Source organism: Tachyglossus aculeatus, chromosome 3, assembly GCF_015852505.1.
Source record: "Tachyglossus aculeatus isolate mTacAcu1 chromosome 3, mTacAcu1.pri, whole genome shotgun sequence".
NCBI lineage: Eukaryota > Metazoa > Chordata > Mammalia > Monotremata > Tachyglossidae > Tachyglossus > Tachyglossus aculeatus.
In genome coordinates this window covers 33691980-33711455 of record NC_052068.1, presented here as the reverse complement: position 1 = coordinate 33711455, position 19476 = coordinate 33691980, and the positions used below count along the sequence as shown (strand labels likewise).

The window sequence follows — 19476 nt, the reverse complement described above, 5'->3', positions numbered from 1 at the left end:
AACTGAGCCACAGAGAAGTTAAGTGACTTACCCAAGGTCACACTGCAGGCATGACTCTCAGGCCTCCGTTCTTTCCACTAGGCCATGCTGAGGCATAGCAGACCAAAGATGAGAGGAACAGTCTCCTACTGGAGGGAGGGCATGAGTCGAGGATGTGACAATCTCCCTTCTCTGAAGGACCCATAGGATGGAATTTAAACTCTGAAAGTAGGCTTGATTTAAAATGGAGCTAGTCGAACTTGGGTCATTTCTGGCCACACCTTCCCCTTCTCCCCCATCCCTCCACCAAGCAGGTAAATGAGCATTTGGTTCCCTGATTTATTGGTCAGGGGAAAATGGAGCTTAATGGAGAGTCCCAAGTCCCCAGTTAACTGCAATGCAAGGAGCCCTAGATTTCCCCAAGTATCCTTCATCCCAACACTTCAGACTTGGCCTAATGGAAAGAGCATGGGCTTGGAAGTCCGATGACCTGTGTTCTAATTCTGGCTCCACTACTTGCCCACTGCATGACCTAGGGCGAATCACCTCACTGTGCCTCAGTTTCCTCACCTGTAAAATGGGGATTCAATACCTGTTCTCCCTCCGACTTCGGCAGTGAAATTCATGTGTGAAAAAGACAATGTCCCACCTTACTCTTCTCTACCTACCCCAGCACTCAACCCAGTGCTTGGCGCATAGTAAGCACTTAACAAAACAAATAGCAAAATCGTTATTATTAATAACAATAAGAAGATTATTATTATTGTAATTAGTATCATAAAACCCATGTGTGAAAAATACAACGTCCAGCTTTATTCTTCTGGGTCTATCCCAGCTCTCAGCCAAGTGTTTGGCACATAATAAACACTTAAAACAAATAGCACAATTATTATTATAATTATTATAAGAAAACTATTATTATGATAATTAGTATCATTAGACACTCCCGGGGCCCTTGGACCTCTCTGCACTCTGGCCTCGCAAGCCTCAGATGGGAAAGGAGAGGCAAGTAAGAGTAGGATTCCCTAGCCTCCCAAACTGGCCACGGGAAGTCCATCCAGGGCAGGATTCCTAGGGCAGTGTTTTTTTTTGAGTTGATCCTGGCCCAGATCCCACCAGCCAGCCTGATTCATTCCTCATCTGTCCTCAATTCCCTTTGGTTGGAGCGCCGAGAGTCCCGATGCGGTTCTCATGGTTACTGTTTCTCCACACGCAAGTAAACAGCAGAGCTCAGTCCGCTGGCCACCCCCACGGAGGGCTGCAGCTCCAGAAACTCAGTTTGCCAGGAAAACCTCAAAAGGGGCCTTAGGATCCTGTTCCCATCCGCCCTCAGAAGAAGTTGCTCCATGAACAAATATTTTCAGGCCCCGTTGGAGGGACTGACCGGTCCCAGCAAGACGGAGCCGCTATCTCCCCTTTTGCTTGTCTCTCGGAGAAGTCTTCCCGAGGCAGGGCCGGACAGAGAGGGCCGGGGGTCAAGCCAGGGGGATGGTGGAGTGATGGGAGAAAGCTGGCCCGGGCTTTCCTCCACCCAGTATCCCGGGATCATCCATCATTCGAAGCGGAGCCAGAAATTTGGCTAAACAATTTTTCTCCCCTTTTCTAAAACGCTGAATGGTGCTGCTGGAAAGTTTCAATTTGCAAGTCCCCGAAGTAGAAAAAGGGAGAGGTCTTTTATGATGCTCCAGACTAAAATGATATCATGTGGACAGTCATTTTGCCTCTACTCAGGCAGTGCCAAGAATTCAAAGATTCCCTCCTTGATATTGGTGACTCCCGATCTCACCGGGGTCCCCCCACTCTGATGTCCCTGTCGTGGTTCTGTTTCTGGGACTAATTCTCTTGGACGGGGCACACAGAAGATTTCTGTTCCTCTTCAGCCTTCAACAGTGACCTGGAATAAGGTCATCCTGGATGCTTAGAGAGTTAGAAGGGAAGAGCCCTGGGCTTTTCTCCATTTCCTTTTGTTAGTATAGTACCTGGCACAAAGCAAGCGCTTAACGAATACCAGGATTATTATTATTTTCAGACCCAGTTTTCAAGTTCATTTCAAACATAAGAGCTGGAAGTTTTGGAATATTCGGTGATCTGGAATAAGGTCACCCTGGATGCCTAGAGAGTTGGAAGGGAGGAACTTTGGGTTCTACTCCATTTCCTTTTCATTTTTAAACCCAGTCTGCAGGTTCATTTCCGTGCACGAGCTGGAAGTTTGGGGGCATTCCAGGCTGAAAACAATCCCTGAACAGTTGAGAAGGACTGAAAAGTGGGATTGGTGAGATACTCTTTGACATCTCTGGGAGATCGAGGAAAACCCTCAGGATTGATTCCTTGTCTCACCGCCCAGGGCTCTGGGCTATCCCATTTGGTGAGCTATCCTGTGGAGAGAGTATTTCTTCCTGCTTCCCCAGTCACCAGCATGGTGATCATGGAGCTGAAACTGAAGCTGCTGAAAGGACTGAGAGAGCAAGGTCTTGCCTGGGAATGAGGAAAGCTCATTGAGGGAATGAAAAAAGCTTCCATCACGCAGGATATCCCAGATTCTGAGGTCTGGAATTTTGGCTTTTAGGTCCATTTCTCCTGCTTCAGGAAATGGAGAAAAGATGGGACGTTAACATCCCGGATCTAGCTGGTGCGGCAGCAGTGGGAACTCTTTCCTTCTTGGGTCCATTAATGTCCCACTGACATGAGTCCCTTTCATTCATTCATTCATTCAATCATATTTATTGAGCGCTTGCTGTGTGCAGAGCACTGTACTAAGCGCTTGGGAAGTACAAGTTGGCAACATATAGAGACGGTCCCTATCCAACAACGGGCTCACAGTCTAGAAGGGGAAGACAGACAACAGTACAAAGGTGATACTGCTCAAGATAGCTTTAGGTGCCATGTCTCTGCAGTCCACATCCATGAGATGCAGCGTGGCCTAGTGGAAAGAGCACGGGCCTCTGAGTCCGAGGACCTGAGTTCTAATCCAGGATCTGCCACTTGTCTGCTGTGTGACCTTGGACAAGTCACGTCACTTCTCTGTGCCTCAGTTTCCTCAACTGCAAAATGGGAATTTAATACCTGTTCTCCCGTCTACTTAGACAGTGAGCCCCAAGTGGGACAGGGACATTGTTCAACCTAACCTGGATCTACCCCAGTGCTTAGAACAGGGCTTGACACATAGTAAGGGCTTAACAAATATAACAATAATAATGATGATGATGTCCATGTCTCTGCAGACTCGTGTCCACAGTGGGAGTTGGGCGGCGAGACTTGGAACCATGTCTGTTTCCAGTCAACCTCCACAACCTCCACGTGCAAGGTCCCTATGAAGCAAGAACTAACCTCTGTTTCCCCTTTCTGTTGACCTCTAGGGTCAATGAATCCTGTCTGTTCAGTGCTTTAGTGGAGAATTTTAACATCTTCATAACCTCCTCACCTGGACCTCAATCTCCTTTCTCTGAGGGAGCACTAGGAGTGTGAGGCTCAAAGGGAAACTTTAGGCAGGACCCCCTGTAGAGTCAGAGCAAGGATCAAGATCAGTATCCTCCCTCCCCTTGGGATCTGGGGATCTTTATCCATGGAAAAAATCAGGGATATTGTGGGGAAGAAAGGGATGTGTGGAGCACTAAGGGATGAGGAATAGAGTCTCTTGTGAAGGGCTCCCCTGAAGCAAAGCTATAGGTTGGAACATGGAATAAGGAAAAAGGAACATTGAGGGATGACCCCCAAGACCATTCCCTTCCTATAAACTCCGGATGATATTTGGGATTCTACTTTCTGGGTTTCTGTGAGGGGCCAAGAAGCATTATAAGTTCATCATTCTCATTCCAAAATGGGTATCATACCCTTAATAATTGTAATCACTGTGGCATTTACTATGTGCTAAGTGCTAGTAGGGCTCACAATCTATTTTATCCCCATCTTAAGGATGAGGAAACTGAGGACCAGAGAGATAAAGTGACTTGCCCTTGGTCATACACTAGGCCAGAGGCAGAGCTGGGACTAGAACATGGATTTCCTGACGCCCAGTCCCATATTCCCTCACCTACAGGTTTTGCTTGTGAAGCTGCCTCTCCGTGCTATAAACTACTCGGTCCCAGCATCTAGAAACTCATCCCCCTCTCCCCAGACCATAGAATAACTTCCGAGGCCTAAAATCCCAAACTCACCTGCCAGGTTCCGGAGGGTGAGCAGGAGGTTTCACCAGGTCTCTCCGTGAGCTCCATCCAGCTTCTCCAGGAGAAATCATCCGGACGCGGAGCAAATGAGGAGAGCGGAAGGCTATTTAGGGTGGGGGGTTAGGGATGGGTGCTATACATTTCTTTAAATGTCAGGTATTGAAGAGCCAGTGCCACTCTTTTCTATGCAACACCCTAAACTCTGTGGGCCTGGGGAATAGTAGAGAAGCAGCATGGCCTAGTGGAAAGAGCAAGGACCTGAGAGTTAGAAGACTTGGGTTCTAATCCCGGCTCCACCATTTAGCTGCTGTGTGACGTTGGGCAAGTCAGTTCCCTTATCTCCAGAATGGGGATTCATTACCTGTTTTCCCTCCTACTTAGACTGTGAGCATCATTTTGGACTTGATTATCTTGTATATCTACCCCAGTGCTGAGTACGGTGCTTGGCACATAGTAAATGTTTAACGAATACCACAAATGTTATTTTTATGATTACTAGGGGCTGGCAACTTTGGAGTCTGTGAGCCTAAGTCAATCCACAGCAGGTCCCCCCATCTTCCCAGTGTTCCCACCAAATTTTACCTATCTTCACTCCTCCCAGTCCGGTAGGCCTCTCAGTGTATGAGTTACCATTGCTATCTTATCATCATCAATCGTATTTATTGAACGCTTACTGTGTGCAGAGCACTGTACTAAGCGCTTGGGAAGTACAAGTTGGCAACATATAGAGACAGTCCCTACCCAACAGTGGGCTCACAGTCTAAAAGGGGGAGACAGAGAACAAAACCAAACATACTAACAAAATAAAATAAATAGAATAGATATGTACAAGTAAAATAAATAAATAAATAGAGTAACAAATATGTATAAACATATATACATATATACAGGTGCTGTGGGGAAGGGAAGGAGGTAAGATGGGGGGGATGGAGAGGGGGACGAGGGGGAGAGGAAGGAAGGGGCTCAGTCTGGGAAGGCCTCCTGGAGTAGGTGAGCTCTCAGTAGGGCCTTGAAGGGAGGAACAGAGCTAGATTGGCGGATGGGCAGAGGGAGGGTATTCCAGGCCCGGGGGATGACGTGGGCCGGGGGTCGATGGCGGGACAGGCGAGAACGAGGTGGTACTATGAGGAGATTAGCGGCAGAGGTGCGGAGGGTGCGGGCTGGGCTGGAGAAGGAGAGAAGGGAGGTGATGTAGGAGGGGGCGAGGTGATGGACAGCCTTGAAGCCCAGGGTGAGGAGTTTCTGCCTGATGCGCAGATTGATTGGTAGCCACTGGAGATTTTTGAGGAGGGGAGTAACATGCCCAGAGCGTTTCTGGACAAAGACAATCTGGGCAGCAGCATGAAGCATGGATTGAAGTGGGGAGAGACACGAGGATGGGAGATCAGAGAGAAGGCTGATGCAGTAGTCCAGACGGGATAGGATGAGAGCTTGAATGAGAAGGGTAGCGGTGTGGATGGAGAGGAAAGGCGGATCTTGGCGATGTTGTGGAGCTGAGACCGGCAGGTTTTGGTGACGGCTTGGATGTGAGGGGTGAACGAGAGAGCGGAGTCGAGGATGACACCAAGGTTGCGGGCTTGTGAGACGGGAAGGTTGGTAGTGCTGTCAACAGAGATGGGAAAGTCAGGGAGAGGGCAGGGTTTGGGAGGGAAGACAAGGAGTTCAGTCTTCGACATGTTGAGTTTTAGGTGGCGGGCGGACATCCAGATGGAGATGTTCTGAAGGCAGGAGGAGATATGAGCCTGGAGGGAGGGAGAGAGAACAGGGGCAGAGATGTAGATCTGGGTGTCATCAGCGTAGAGATGATAGTTGAAGCCGTGGGAGCGAATGAGGTCACCAAGGGAGTGCGTGTAGATTGAGTATAGAAGGGGACCAAGAACTGAACCTTGAGGAACCCCCACAATAAGGGGATGGGAGGGGGAGGAGGAGCCTGCAAAAGAGACTGAGAATGAACTACCGGAGAGGTAAGAGGAGAACCAGGAGAGGACGGAGTCTGTGAAGACAAGGTCAGATAGCATGTTGAGGAGAATGGGGTGGTCCACAGTGTTGAAGGCAGCTAAGAGGTCGAGGAGGATTAGTATAGAGTATGAGCCATTGGATTTTGCAAGCAGGAGGTCATTGGTGACCTTTGAGAGGTCAGTTTCCGTGGAATGTAGGGGACGGAAGCCAGACTGGAGGGGGTCGAGGAGAGTGTTGTTGTTGAGTCTTATGTCTCCTCCCCATATTCTCCACTTTATTGCTTCCCCAGTTTGGTGGCTATATAGGCATGGAGGTCAGAGGAGGAGCCAAGAGCCAGATGTGTGTGCCGCAAACATCATAAGAATCTTAGCAGCAAAATAAACAGATATGGCATCCCCTTTCCTCCGAAGTGATACCTGCAGGAAGCCAAAGTGGGATTGATTTCCCACCATGAGTCACTTTTCCTCTTATCCAAGAGAGAACTGAAGTGTGGTAATACAGACACGACACTCATCTATTCCCCTCACACCCCACTCCATCTCCCCAGCAAGCACTGGCCATTAAAAAGGAAAACAAGAAAGTGAAATATAAGACCTGATTGGACTATTGGTGAAAATCATGTGTGATTATCCCCCACCGAATCCCCCCCTTAATAAATTTCTACTTGTTGCCTGGGCCGTGATTTTGCAACATTTTTTCCTATCAATATATCTTGATGCTTCTCTGCCCCAAATTCCCAAACTGGTTATTGAAGGTGGGGCAGGAAAGCTCTTTGCCTGAAGATCTTTAACAGGAGGATAGGCCAGGCTTGAAAGTGTGTCAAACACACTTTTCAAAACTAATCAGATAGAAATAGTCTATCTGGGCTACAAAGTTTTTGTTAGCACACCCCTCCCCACCCAATCTCACCTACTGTCACAAAGATCATCAAATTTTGTTTTTTTTGTTTCTCATGGTACATTTTAAGCACCTACTATGTGTCAAACACTGTACTAAGTGCTCGAGTAGACAAAAGATATTCAGGTTGGACACAGTGACTATTCCACATGGGGCTCAGAGTCTAAGTAGGAGAGTTCAAAGTTCAAAGAAGCAGAGTGGCGTAATGGAAAGACCACATGCCTAGTAGTCAGTGAACCTAGATTCTGCTCCGCCACGTGTCTTCTCTGTGATCTTGGGCAAGTCACTTAACTTCTCTGGGCCTCAGTTCTCTCATCTGTAAATTGGGAATTAAGACTGCAAGCCCCACAATGGACATGGATTGTGTCCAACCTGATTACCTTGTATTTACTACAGCGCTTATTATAGTGACTGGGATATGGAAAGTGCTTAACAAATGCCATTAGCAAAAAATGTAAGCCTCTCCCTGTAGCAAATATTCTCAGAATTCCATGTCCACCCTCCTTTCCCCCCACCTCCAGTTCAGAGTCTCATGGAAATCAAACACAAAGGGAATACGAAGGAAGATCTAGAATGAGTAGGCCCTTTGCCAGACTTCTTTTCAACCCCGGGCACACAAGAGAAGCAGCATGGCTCAGTGGAAAGAGCCCGGGCTTTGGAGTCAGAGGTCATGGGTTCAAATCCCGGCTCTGCCACTTGTCAGCTGTGTGACTTTGGGCAAGTCACTTCACTTCTCTGTGCCTCAGTTTCCTCATTTGTAAAACGGGGATGAAGACTGTGAGCCCCCCATGGGACAACCTGATCACCTTGTAACCTCCCCAGCACTTAGAACAACACCAACAACACCAACAACAACTCTCTCCTCGACCCCCTCCAGTCTGGCTTCCGTCCCCTTCATTCCACGGAAACTGTGCTCTCAAAGGTCACCAATGACCTCCTGCTTGCCAAATCCAACGGCTCATACTCTATACTAATCCTCCTCGACCTCTCAGCTGCCTTTGACACTGTGGACCACCCCCTTCTCCTCAACACGTTATCTGACCTTGGCTTCACAGACTCCGTCCTCTCCTGGTTTTCCTCTTATCTCTCTGGTCGTTCTTTCTCAGTCTCTTTTGCAGGCTCCTCCTCCCCGTCCCATCCTCTTACTGTGGGGGTTCCCCAAGGTTCAGTGCTTGGTCCCCTTCTGTTCTCAATATACACTCACTCCCTTGGTGACCTCATTCGCTCCCACGGCTTCAACTATCATCTCTACGCTGATGACACCCAGATCTACATCTCTGCCCCTGCTCTCTCCCCCTCCCTCCAGGCTCGCATCTCCTCCTGCCTTCAGGACATCTCCATCTGGATGTCCGCCCGCCACCTAAAGCTCAACATGTCGAAGACTGAGCTCCTTGTCTTCCCTCCCAAACCTTGTCCTCTCCCTGACTTTCCCATCTCTGTTGACGGCACTACCATCCTTCCCGTCTCACAAGCCCGCAACCTTGGTGTCATCCTCGACTCCGCTCTCTCGTTCACCCCTCACATCCAAGCCGTCACCAAAACCTGCCGGTCTCAGCTCCGCAACATTGCCAAGATCCGCCCTTTCCTCTCCATCCAAACCGCTACCCTGCTAATTCAAGCTCTCATCCTATCCCGTCTGGACTACTGCACTAGCCTTCTCTCTGATCTCCCATCCTCGTGTCTCTCTCCACTTCAATCCATACTTCATGCTGCTGCCCGGATTATCTTTGTCCAGAAACGCTCTGGACATATTACTCCCCTCCTCAAAAACCTCCAATGGCTACCGATCAATCTGCGCATCAGGCAGAAACTCCTCACCCTGGGCTTCAAGGCTGTCCATCACCTCGCCCCCTTCTACCTCACCTCCCTTCTCTCCTTCTACTGCCCAGCCCGCACCCTCCGCTCCTCCACCACTAATCTCCTCACTGTACCTCGCTCTCGCCTGTCCCGCCATCGACCCCCGGCCCACGTCATCCCCCGGGCCTGGAATACCCTCCCTCTGCCCATCCGCCAAGCTAGCTCTCTTCCTCCCTTCAAGGCCCTGCTGAGAGCTCACCTCCTCCAGGAGGCCTTCCCAGACTGAGCCCCTTCTTTCCTCTCCCCCTCGTCCCCCTCTCCATCCCCCCGTCTTACCTCCTTCCCTTCCCCACAGCACCTGTATATATGTATATATTGGTTGTACATATTTATTACTCTATTTATTTATTTATTTATTTATTTTACTTGTACATTTCTATCCTACTTATTTTATTTTGTTGGTATGTTTGGTTCTGTTCTCTGTCTCCCCCTTTTAGACTGTGAGCCCACTGTTGGGTAGGGACTGTCTCTATGTGATGCCAATCTGTACTTCCCAAGCGCTTAGTACAGTGCTCTGCACATAGTAAGCGCTCAATAAATACGATTGATTGATTGATTGATTGATAGAACAGTGCTTTGCACATAGTAAGCACTTAATAAATGCCATTATCACTATTATTATAAGAGTCAGCGCTCGGCCTTGATGACCTGAATAGACTGCCAACTTTCTTAGTCGAGTTGAACCCTGACGAGAGCTGAGGCCAGGGGAAGGAAGAGATGACCCCTTGATGTCTCTGTTTCTTTAAAATCCGTCTTAGACCGTTGCGTAAACAAACATTTCCAACTGCAACTTTTTCCAAGAAATTCAGGGGACATAGAAAAAATGCCCCTCTGTTCATCTTCACAGCCCCCCTTTGTGAAACAGAAGGAGGAGCAATTATTACCAATCTACCTTTGGGGATTCTGAGGCAGACGAGAGGCTCAGGGACACATTATTATTATTATTATTGTACTTGTTAAGTGCTTACTATGTGCCAAGCACTGTACTAAGTGCTGATGTAGAGACAAGATAATCAGGTTGGACACAGTCCCTGTCCCTCATAGGGCTCATACTCTTAATCCCCATTTTACAGATGAGGGAACTGAGGCCCAGAACAGTGAAGTGAGTTGTCCAAAGTCACACAGCAGACATGTGGCGGAGCTGGGAGGAGAACTCAGGTCCTTCTGACTCCCAGACTGGGACTCTAGCCATTAGGCCATGTTGCTTCCCAAGCGCTTAGTACACTGCTCTGCACATGGTAAGCACTCAATAAATACGACTGACTGACTGACCAGCTGAATTCCCCACCCCCTCTGGCCCCCTGACTCTGGAGCCCTGCCCACCTTGGCAAGGCTAGGCCACTTGCTTGCTATGTGACCTGGGGCAAGTCACTTAACTGCTCTGTGCCTCAGTTTCCTCATCTGTAAAATGAGGGTTTAATCCCTGTCCTCCCCCTACTTAGACTGTAAGCCCCACGTGGGACAGGGACTCAGTCTATCCTGATTTACTCCAGTGCTTAGAACAGTGCTTTACAAATAGTGCTTAACAAATAACATATAATAATGATAATAATAATAATAATAGGCTGACAGAGGGTGGGAGGTGGGTCAAGCAAGGGATGAAGGGTGAGAGAAAAGAAGAGGGAAGAAGGAGGAGAAAGTCTCCCTCTCTGCAGCTGGCTCCTATCTTCCCCTCAACAAACTTTCCCATCACTGGTGGGTGTTTTCTCTCCTCTGCCCAGGCAGAACCATAGATGTCTGGCCCGGCCTCAAGACAGAGGCCGGGCAAGCAACTCTCAGGGAGATTTGTTTCAGAGCAATCTCCCCGGAGGCTGAGGCTAAGTCAGCACAGACCAGTGCCTCCACAGTTTGGGGCTTGCGGGGAGGGAGTTGGGATGGGAGGGGGGAAATAAAGTGCGAAACCCCAGCCCTTCCTGGCCAGTTTGGCTCTTTGGAATCAGGAAGATGAGAACTTCCCTTGGCTGGTAGCCAGGGCCTCTGCTGGAGTAATCGTTATAAAATAATAATAAGAGTTGTGATACGGTGACCTGGCAGAAATCCAAACGCCCCTCTTTCTTGTCCCCCAGAGAAGGTTCCAGCATCTTCCCACTAACCTTTGATCTGGACCTCAAGGCTCAGTCCCCGTCTCTCCCTAGGCCTCCTTCGACTCCCCTTCCCTGGCACCCGAGGGAGGCCTGAAAGAGCATTACTGGAGCCTGCGTGGCCTATCAGGCAGAGCTGAGCCCAGCCTCTGTGGGAAGAGAGTGGCTGCGGAGAAGGTAGGGCCTCTGACCAGGGGCCAAGAAGCTGTTCTCGTTAGGAGGCTTTCCCAGTGTCATCTGCACTTTTTCCAGGGAAAATGATTCCCAGGGCCTTGAGTGAGAGGAAGAGAAGGCTGCTTCTGTCAACAAACACTGGAATTTTCTCTTTAATCAGGGCTGGAGGGCACCCGGAGGAGGCTGGGCCAACCCTAGTGGTCCTTGGGCTACCAGAGTAGCTCAGGGACACAGGGGCCTCTATTAACCCTTCGGTCACCTGAACTTTCCCTCACTCCCACCTCAACTAAAAGAGAAATAAGAAGAGACTATCTTCATAGCTTACTTTTGTATAACGCTGGTATTCGCAAAGGGCTTCCACATTACTTCTCCTGTTACTTACCTTCCCCTCCCAGCATCCTCGTGAAGTTGGGGAAGACAGATATTATTACCCCCATTTGGCAGAAGAAGAAACTGGGACTGAAGTGTTCCAGTTTAGTTCCTCCAATTCCCAGGCCCATTCTCTTTCCACAAGAGTGCTATGAAGCTTGGCAATCAGTATCCAGAGGGGAGCAGGATTTGAGAAGGGGAGAGTGAGGGTCTCCCTCCCCAGTCTTCCCTCCCTCCCATGCGGAGGAACAGGGGAAGCATGGTCTTATGTAAGGGATCAGTTCGGCTTTAAGATTACTTGGAATCCTTGAGGAAAGAAGGACGGATTAACCGCAGGCAAGATCTGGTCTCTGGGAGCTGAGGGGCTTTCCTAAAGAAGGGGAAGGAGATAGAAGGGGTGTCCCAGTAGGGTCCTTCTCCGAGAAGTCAGGAAGCGGTTTGTCGGAAGTAGCAATTCTTCTTACCCAACAACTAATCAGATGGGAATTTCTAAATGGCCTGCAGATGGTCAGGGCTCTCTCTCCCTCTGCTCAAACCACCTGCAACACCAACTGAGCCCTTTTTTCCTGCCCCAAATGCCCCATTCTCTCCCCTATAATAATAATGGCATTTATTAAGCGCTTACTATGTGCAAAGCACTGTTCTAAGCGCCAGGGAGGTTACAAAGTGTTCAGGTTGTCCCACAGGAGGGCTCACTGTCTTAATCCCCATTTTACAGATGAGGCAACTGAGGCCCAGAGAAGTGAAGTGACTTGCCCAAAGTCACACAGCTAATTGGCAGAGCCGGGATTTGAACCCATGACCTCTGACTCCAAAGCCCATGCTCTTTCCACTGAGCCATGCTTCTTCTCACGACCCCCAACCCTCTCATCCTCACACATATCTTTCAGGAAGGCTGGGAAAGTCAGTGTTGGCCAAGCCATGGAGAGAGCTGGAGTCCTGAGCTCTATGTTTCAGGCATAGAGAGTTCCAGAGAGAGAGGTGCTCCATTAGACCCCCCTCCACCCCCATTTCCCTCACCCTCTAGGACTAAATCTGAATTGGGGTGGACTCTTTCTCTGCCCAGAGTCCTTTCCAAAACCCTGGATCTGATTCTGTGTGACCTTGGGTAATTCGCTTAACTGCTCTGTGTCTCTTTTTCCTCATCCGTAAAATGGGGATTTGATACCAGTTCTCCCTCCTGCTTCGGTTGTGAACCCCATGAGTGAAAGGGATTGTGTCCTACCTGATTAGCTTGTATTTACCCCGGCACTCAGAAGTGTGCTTGGCATTCAGTAAGCCCTTAAAAATACCGTAATAACAATAATGAGTCGCTTATTTTCCTGATGCCTGTTTCCTCATCTTTAAAATGGGGATTCAATGCCTGTTCTCCCTCCCACTTAAACTGTGAGTGCCATGTGGGACAGGGACCGTGTCCAACCTGATTGTCTGGTATCTAACCCAGCACTTAGTACAGTGCTCGGCACATAGTAATTGCTTAACAATCAATCAATCAATCAATCGTATTTATTGAGCACTTACTGTGTGCAGAGTACTGTACTAAGCGCTTGGGAAGTACAAGCTGGCAACATATAGAGACAGTCCCTACCCAACAGTGGGCTCACAGTCTAGAAGGGGGTGACAGAGAAGAAAACCAAACATACTAACAAAATAAAATAAATAGAATAGATAGGTACAAGTAAAATAAATAAATAAATAGAGTAATAAATATGTACAAACATATATACATATATACAGGTGCTGTGTGGAAGGGAAGGAGGTAAGATGGGGGGGATGGAGGGGGGACGAGGGGGAGAGGAAGGAACACATACCACAATTATAATAATGATAATAAATGCCATTATGATGAAGAAACTCAATAACTTTCCAAGCATCTCCAAACTCTCTCCTGACCCTCCAGCCCCAGCCTGCCTGTCTTTTAAGTCCATGCCTATCAAAGCAGCAGAGTTACAAATGTTTATCATTTCTTGTGGCTCCAGCCTAAACTGAACCTGGGCATTAATCCCTCTTTTCTCTCCACCCACCCGCCTGCCACCCTGCTGACTTGTCTTGCTATAGTGCCCATCAGCTTGAAAGAGACAGGGCAGCCTCCAGTGTCAAGTGGTCCTTCAAAGGCAAATAGCCTTTATTGTTGGTTCTGCTAGCATTGTGGACAGTAGGCCTATCCCATCTCCTCCTTCCTTGACGCTGGTCTGGCTGAAGTGTCCTCCTTTGCATGAGGAAAGCGATGGTGTTTTGAGGGTATTTGGGGTCTTTGTGATTTCTCCCCACTGCTCTGTCTGGGGACCTGCTTTTCTGCAGAGAGCTCTGTAGGTAGAAATAAAAATACCGTCAACTCTCTCTTGTCAGGGCCCGACGAGCCAGACGTCAGGCTTATGGGGCAGATTGGCTTCTTCTCCTTCTGCTCCATCCGATCGCTAGCCTTTCGGTTGGCCATCCCTGCATCTGAGAGTCCCTCCGATCACAGGCGGGCAGGGACCGGGCGTTGCTTGTTACACCTTGAAGACATAATTTTGATTTGCATGATTTCAGGGGCTTCACTCATTTCCCCATGTCCGTGTCATACTTGATCAATCACTCGGTGGGAGTTTTGGAGCACTTACCATGTTGGAGCCCTGGATTAAGCTCTTGGGGCAGTTCACTGGAGCCAAATGCACAGGGCCTGCCCTCAGGGAGCTTGCACAGAGCTTAGGGTGGCTCTGAAGTCCTGTTTGGTTGCTCATAGGAATAAAGAAACAAAAGAAACTCTAGGAATTGAACCCTGACCACCAATGAGAAACAGCAGGTCCTAGTGGCTGGATCCCAGGCCTGGGAGTAAGAAGGACCTGGGTTCTAATCCCAGATCTGCCATTTGTCTGCTGTGTGACTATGGGCAAGTCAGTTAGCTTCTCTGTACTTTAGTTACCTCATCTGGAAAATGGGGATTAAGACTGTGAGCTCTACGTGGGAGAGGGACTGTGTCCAACCTGATTTGCTTGTATCCACTCCAGCGTTTAGTACAGTGCCTGGTGCAGAGTAAGTGCTTAACAAATACCATAATTATTACTGAAGCAGCGTGGCCTAGTGGCAAGACCACGGGCTTGGGAGTCAGAAGACGTGGGTTCTAATCCCGGCCCCACCACTTGTCTGCTGTGTGACCTTGGACAAGCCACTTCACTTCACTGTGCCTCATTACCTCATGTTGGGCCTGTTCCCTCCATAGGAAGATTTGAAGTAATTTTCCAGAAGTCTTCATTTTGGGGGGGAGTTACCCCCTCTCTGGTTAAGTGTTGAAGGGGTGAACCAGACCAGGGCAGGGCCATGTGAAATCCCAGAATTAGCAGTTCCCAATCTTGGGTCAGGGAGGGAGCATTTAATCAAGCAATCAATTAATCAGTGGTATTTATTGAGCTCTCCCTGTGGGCAGAGCAGTGTTACTATACCTCCTTCCCCTCCCCAAAGCACCTGTATATATGTTTGTACAGATTTATTACTCTATTTATTTTACTTATACATATTTACTATTCTATTTATTTTGTTAATGATGTGCATTTAGCTTTAATTCTATTTGTTCTGACAACTTGACACCCGTCCACATGTTTTGTTTTGTTGTCTGTCTTCCCCTTCTAGACTGTGAGCCCGTTGTTGGGTAGGGACCGTCTCTATATGTTGCCAACTTGTACTTCCCAAGCGCTTAGTACAGTGCTCTGCACACAGTAAGCACTCAATAAATACGATTGAATGAAATGAATGAATACAATAGAGTGCACAAACTCAATCCCTGCCCTCAAGGAGTTTACAATCTAGCGGGGGAAGTAGCTGCATGGGAAACGGTGGGGGGCTTTATTCCTGCCAATCCTCTGTAAATGACCTGATTCAGTACTGGCAGGAAAAGGATCTGGACTTATGAAGGTGAAGCAGGTTTGTTGATTTCACTACTCTCATTCTCTCTCTCCCTCTCTCCCCACCACTTTCCCTCTCTCCTCCCATCCCTTCTCACTCCAGAGACCGCTGGAAAAGCCAGATGGCCTTGATGTCTCAGACCAGAGCAAGGAACACCCTCAGCATCTGTGTGAAAAGTGCAAAGTCTTGGGCTACTACTGCCGTCGAGTGCAATAAATCTCCTGGAGATGGTGCTGACTCCCTGCCTTGCCTCTTCCTGCCTCCCTTTGACACCTTCTGGTGTCAGGGACATCCAGGAACACACCATCAAAAGCCAACAACGACACACAAACTAAACTAAAACGAAAGAAACGTTTCCAACATTACTATCTATAAACTAATAATATGCCTTCCAGTTAACAGAATGTAACACTTTTCCTGTGTATACGTGCAAGATGTATTTATAGGACTCTGGGTTTCGTTTTGTATTTGATGAAAACAGTGTTACTGACAGCGTTCACAATGGAGCCGCCTCTGGAATGGTTTCTAATTGGTTGTTTACACGGTCCAGCTCTCCTGGCCAGGTGAAGCGAGCGGAAGTGCTGTTTTTCTCCAAGGCAAGTGGGGTTGGTGGGAATGGGATGACATGGGACACGAGGCCCGGGGAGAAGCCCGTTCTGGGCAGCCTCTGGACCCCTCTAGAGACACCTATTCTCTTCCTTCAACCTGGGACAGGGGGTGACTCTTCCCATCACCCTTCCTCCTCCATTAATAGCATTTCGCACCCCGCTGGGAGGGTTTTGAAAGAGCCCTTGCTCCCTCTTTCTCAGGTCTTCCGGCCATCCACTTTCCAGCCCAGGGCAGTGATGATGGGGTCGGGGGAGCTCCAGAGGGAATCCTCAAGGAATGGATGAGGTCTGGGGAAAAGGAGAACTCTGAGGGTCCTGACCATCCATAAAGCTTTCTGGAAAGGAGGGAGAGGAGGGAGGAGAGGGCGAGGTCAGGGTTGGGGGGCTGGGGAGACTGGGGACAGGGGAAAAGGAGATGTTTGCAACCTCAGTGCTTGTCCTATCATTTCTCCTCCATGGGTCTTTTTCCGAAGATTTGTAATTCATTAACCTTACAGCAGACTAAAGTTAACTGTGAATGATGGGGAAGTAGAAAGATTCAGATATTCCCCAAGTGTTAAAGCCACTTTTCTGGAAATGTTTTGATGTCCTGTTTTCTACTGTACAAATTAGCTGGTAATAGAAAAAGTCCGTACGTATATGTAACCATTGAGGCAGGGGTTGGGGAATGGTGGGTAGGGTGACCAGGAATACCCAACCCTCTGTGGACCCCATATCCTACACTCCCCAACTCCTCTCCTACCCCTCTAAATCATCCATCACCATCATCATCACATCTGGGTGTCCCCCACCAGGTAGAAGGTGACCCAGAATAGAAGCTTCCTGTCTGAAAGGATGGAAATAGGGGAACAGGGGATCAGAGAATGTTGCAAATTGGAGGGAGCTGATGTGGAGATCTTGGTGTTTTGTTTCTGCGTGAGTACATTGGCCTGCAGGACGTGTCGAGCGAGGGTCAGTGCAACATCCACTTCTCTCCCAACCCCAGGAAGTTTTATCCTCCTCACGGTCATTATGACTCCATCAGTATGTTTCTCTCCTCTTTTCCCACTCTGGGATTTCGCCACCACTCTGTGGGGCGGGCGATGTGGGGAGAGAATTACCATGCGACTGATTATCAGAAAAAGTGGTTGGAAACATTCAGAGACTCAGCAGAACAAAGGACCCAAAGTTCTCTCCTGGGGTGGGAGAAGCTAGCGTACCCAGCGCTATAAGGTGTGCACAGCTTTAGGAAGGGGTTTTTGCTTAGGTACTTGGGAAAAGCATGAGAGTTACCTTAAGCTGAACTGTTGTTGTCTCTTCTGGTTTTTTCTTTTTTTGGCCTCAAAAATGGGAACATCCTTGTTGAGAAATGCTCCAGTTTGGAAGGGACATTTTTCTTCCTGTAACTATTGGCCGTAACCATTCTCATTCACGTGGCCTTTCAGTTGCTGACCGAGGGAAGGGGCTCTGGCCATCCCTTCACTGCTTAGGGAGGCAGTGCGGCATAGTGAAAAGAGACTGGGAGTCAGAAGGCCAGAGTTCTCATCCCAGCTCTGCCACTGGCCTGCTGTGTGTTCTTGGGCAAGTCACTTAACCTCCCTGAGCCTCAATTTCCTTGCCTGTAAAATGGGAATAAGATACTTACTCTCCCTACCTCCTAGATTGTGAGCCCCGTGTGGGACAGGGACTATGATTGGATTATCCTGTGTCCACCCCAGGGTTTAGCACCTCGTAAGTGCTTAATACATAAGGTCATGAATTAGGTCAAGAGACTTGGGATGGGGAGTGCCGAGTCATTCTCCCCATCTCTGCTACTTACATAGGGCGATCTCGTGAAAGCCATGTGACCCTTCTGTGCCTCAGTTTCCCCATCTGTAAAATGGGAATGAGTATACCTCCCTCACAGAGATGTTGTGAGGGTTAGTTACATGATGTTTCTTAAAGCTATTTAACTGTCTTTTGATGCAAAAGTCATATCATTTATTGTTTTTCTCTTAGTCACTGAAAATTGCTCAGAAATTGGCTCACTTGACTTGCCCCAGGCACTAAGATTTTGAAAGAGGAAATGGATCAGACAGCAGATTTGGAAATGAAATTGAAGGTTTACTGGGAGACACAGTTGCCAAATCCTGCCTGCCGGCTTCGGTTTTCAAGCAAAAATCCGTGTTAGCAACTGAAAAGTACGACTAAGCGTTAACTTTTGATCCATGAAGTGGGGAGTGAGAAATGTCGTGAGAGTGAAAGCGAGAGGGCCGAGGGATAGCGTGAGGATGGTCAGTCCCCTTGAGCACTTAACTGGATCCACGCAGCAAACGATGCCCAAATGTCTCATCTGCCAGAGTAAAACGTAGGAAATGATAACTGGGGTGGCCCACATATCTCAGCCTGTACTGCAGCCACGTTGAATTGAAGAGGACCGCTACAAGAATTCAGAAAAGCCGGCCGAGGCAACTGCCCGACGTGATCCCCAGGTTGGCGGAGAGCAGATGCTGGATTTAGTCGGCACCCTGCTGATTCTTGAGAAAAGAAAAAGAGGAGTCAGCAGGAAGATGTGGATAATAGTACTTTCGGCAGCATCCCGCTCTCAAGCTAATTAGGCCATACTGAGTTTTTTCTAACATTCAGTAGCCTCCTCTGGCCTCCTGGAGGAGAACCTGCTCCAGTCCCCCCTCAGTTACATGGGAAACACCCAGAAATCTGTGGGAGACAGGGAGAGACGGTTTCCTCACCTGGGCTTTTAAAGTTCCGCAGTCAAGTCCCGGTGATGGGAGGAAAACTTCCATTCAATGGGGAACTTCTTTCTTTTTGTAGCATTGAAAGGGCTTGTAAACAGACTTCACCCATTTGGATAATAATTGCTGGTATCGGTCAATTAATGGTGTTTACTGAATGCTTATTCTGTGCAGAGCACTGTACTAAAGCATCTGGGAGAGTTGAACGCAACAGAGTTGGAAGACAGGATCCCTGCCCTCAAGGAGCTGTTAGGGGTTGAAGCCCTGAAATTGTATATCCAAGGCAGTTTTGACAGTATTGGGGACAAATGGAGTCCCTGTCACCTTCCCCCAACCCTACTGGGCACCCAAGTGTGCCCTGAGGCTAGTTTGAGTTGTTGGCTAGCAGCTGGCCCCCAATCCATTTTCAGCACGTAACCACTGTTAAAAATGAAACTCATCCTCTTTGGATTTGTATCTCACTTCCAGAGAGTCGGTGAAACGATCCCCTTAGCCATTCTGATTCGAATCAGTGCAAATCAGTTTTCTATCTCCAAAACCACTGCTGCCCACGTCAGCTGCTCGATCGGTTAAGTGCTCGGTGGGCTGATACGGTCCTTAATGAGTGGAAGGAAGGTTTGCGGATTTAAGATGAAGTTCGAAAGGGACAATCGCGTGCGGTTATTAGACCTAGTCGACCGATAATAAATGTTTACCCCTGTATGAAGTATTTTACAGTTTTACTTGCAGATGTGTATTTATCTTGAGTTATACTTGACATAGAGTTCCTTTCAGTTTTTTTTTTAATACTATGTGT

The 19476-nt window shown here is 48.4% G+C and overlaps 1 protein-coding gene across 3 annotated transcripts in view; it reads left to right on the top strand.

Moving 5' to 3' along the window:
• Positions 1–15664, top strand: part of ZCCHC24 (zinc finger CCHC-type containing 24) — a 178737-nt gene extending 163073 nt beyond the window's left edge. The window contains exons 4-5 of one of the 3 annotated variants that reach the window (XM_038744436.1): positions 3201–3283; positions 6391–6772. In XM_038744436.1, coding sequence (XP_038600364.1) covers positions 3201–3283; positions 6391–6406 — 99 coding nt within the window. In that variant the 3' untranslated portion in view covers positions 6407–6772. Of the gene's footprint in view, positions 1–3200; positions 3829–6390; positions 6773–15463 lie in introns of those variants that run through there. The other 2 variants (XM_038744435.1, XM_038744437.1) reach the window with 2 other exon arrangements.
• Positions 15665–19476: the final 3812 nt, after the last annotated feature.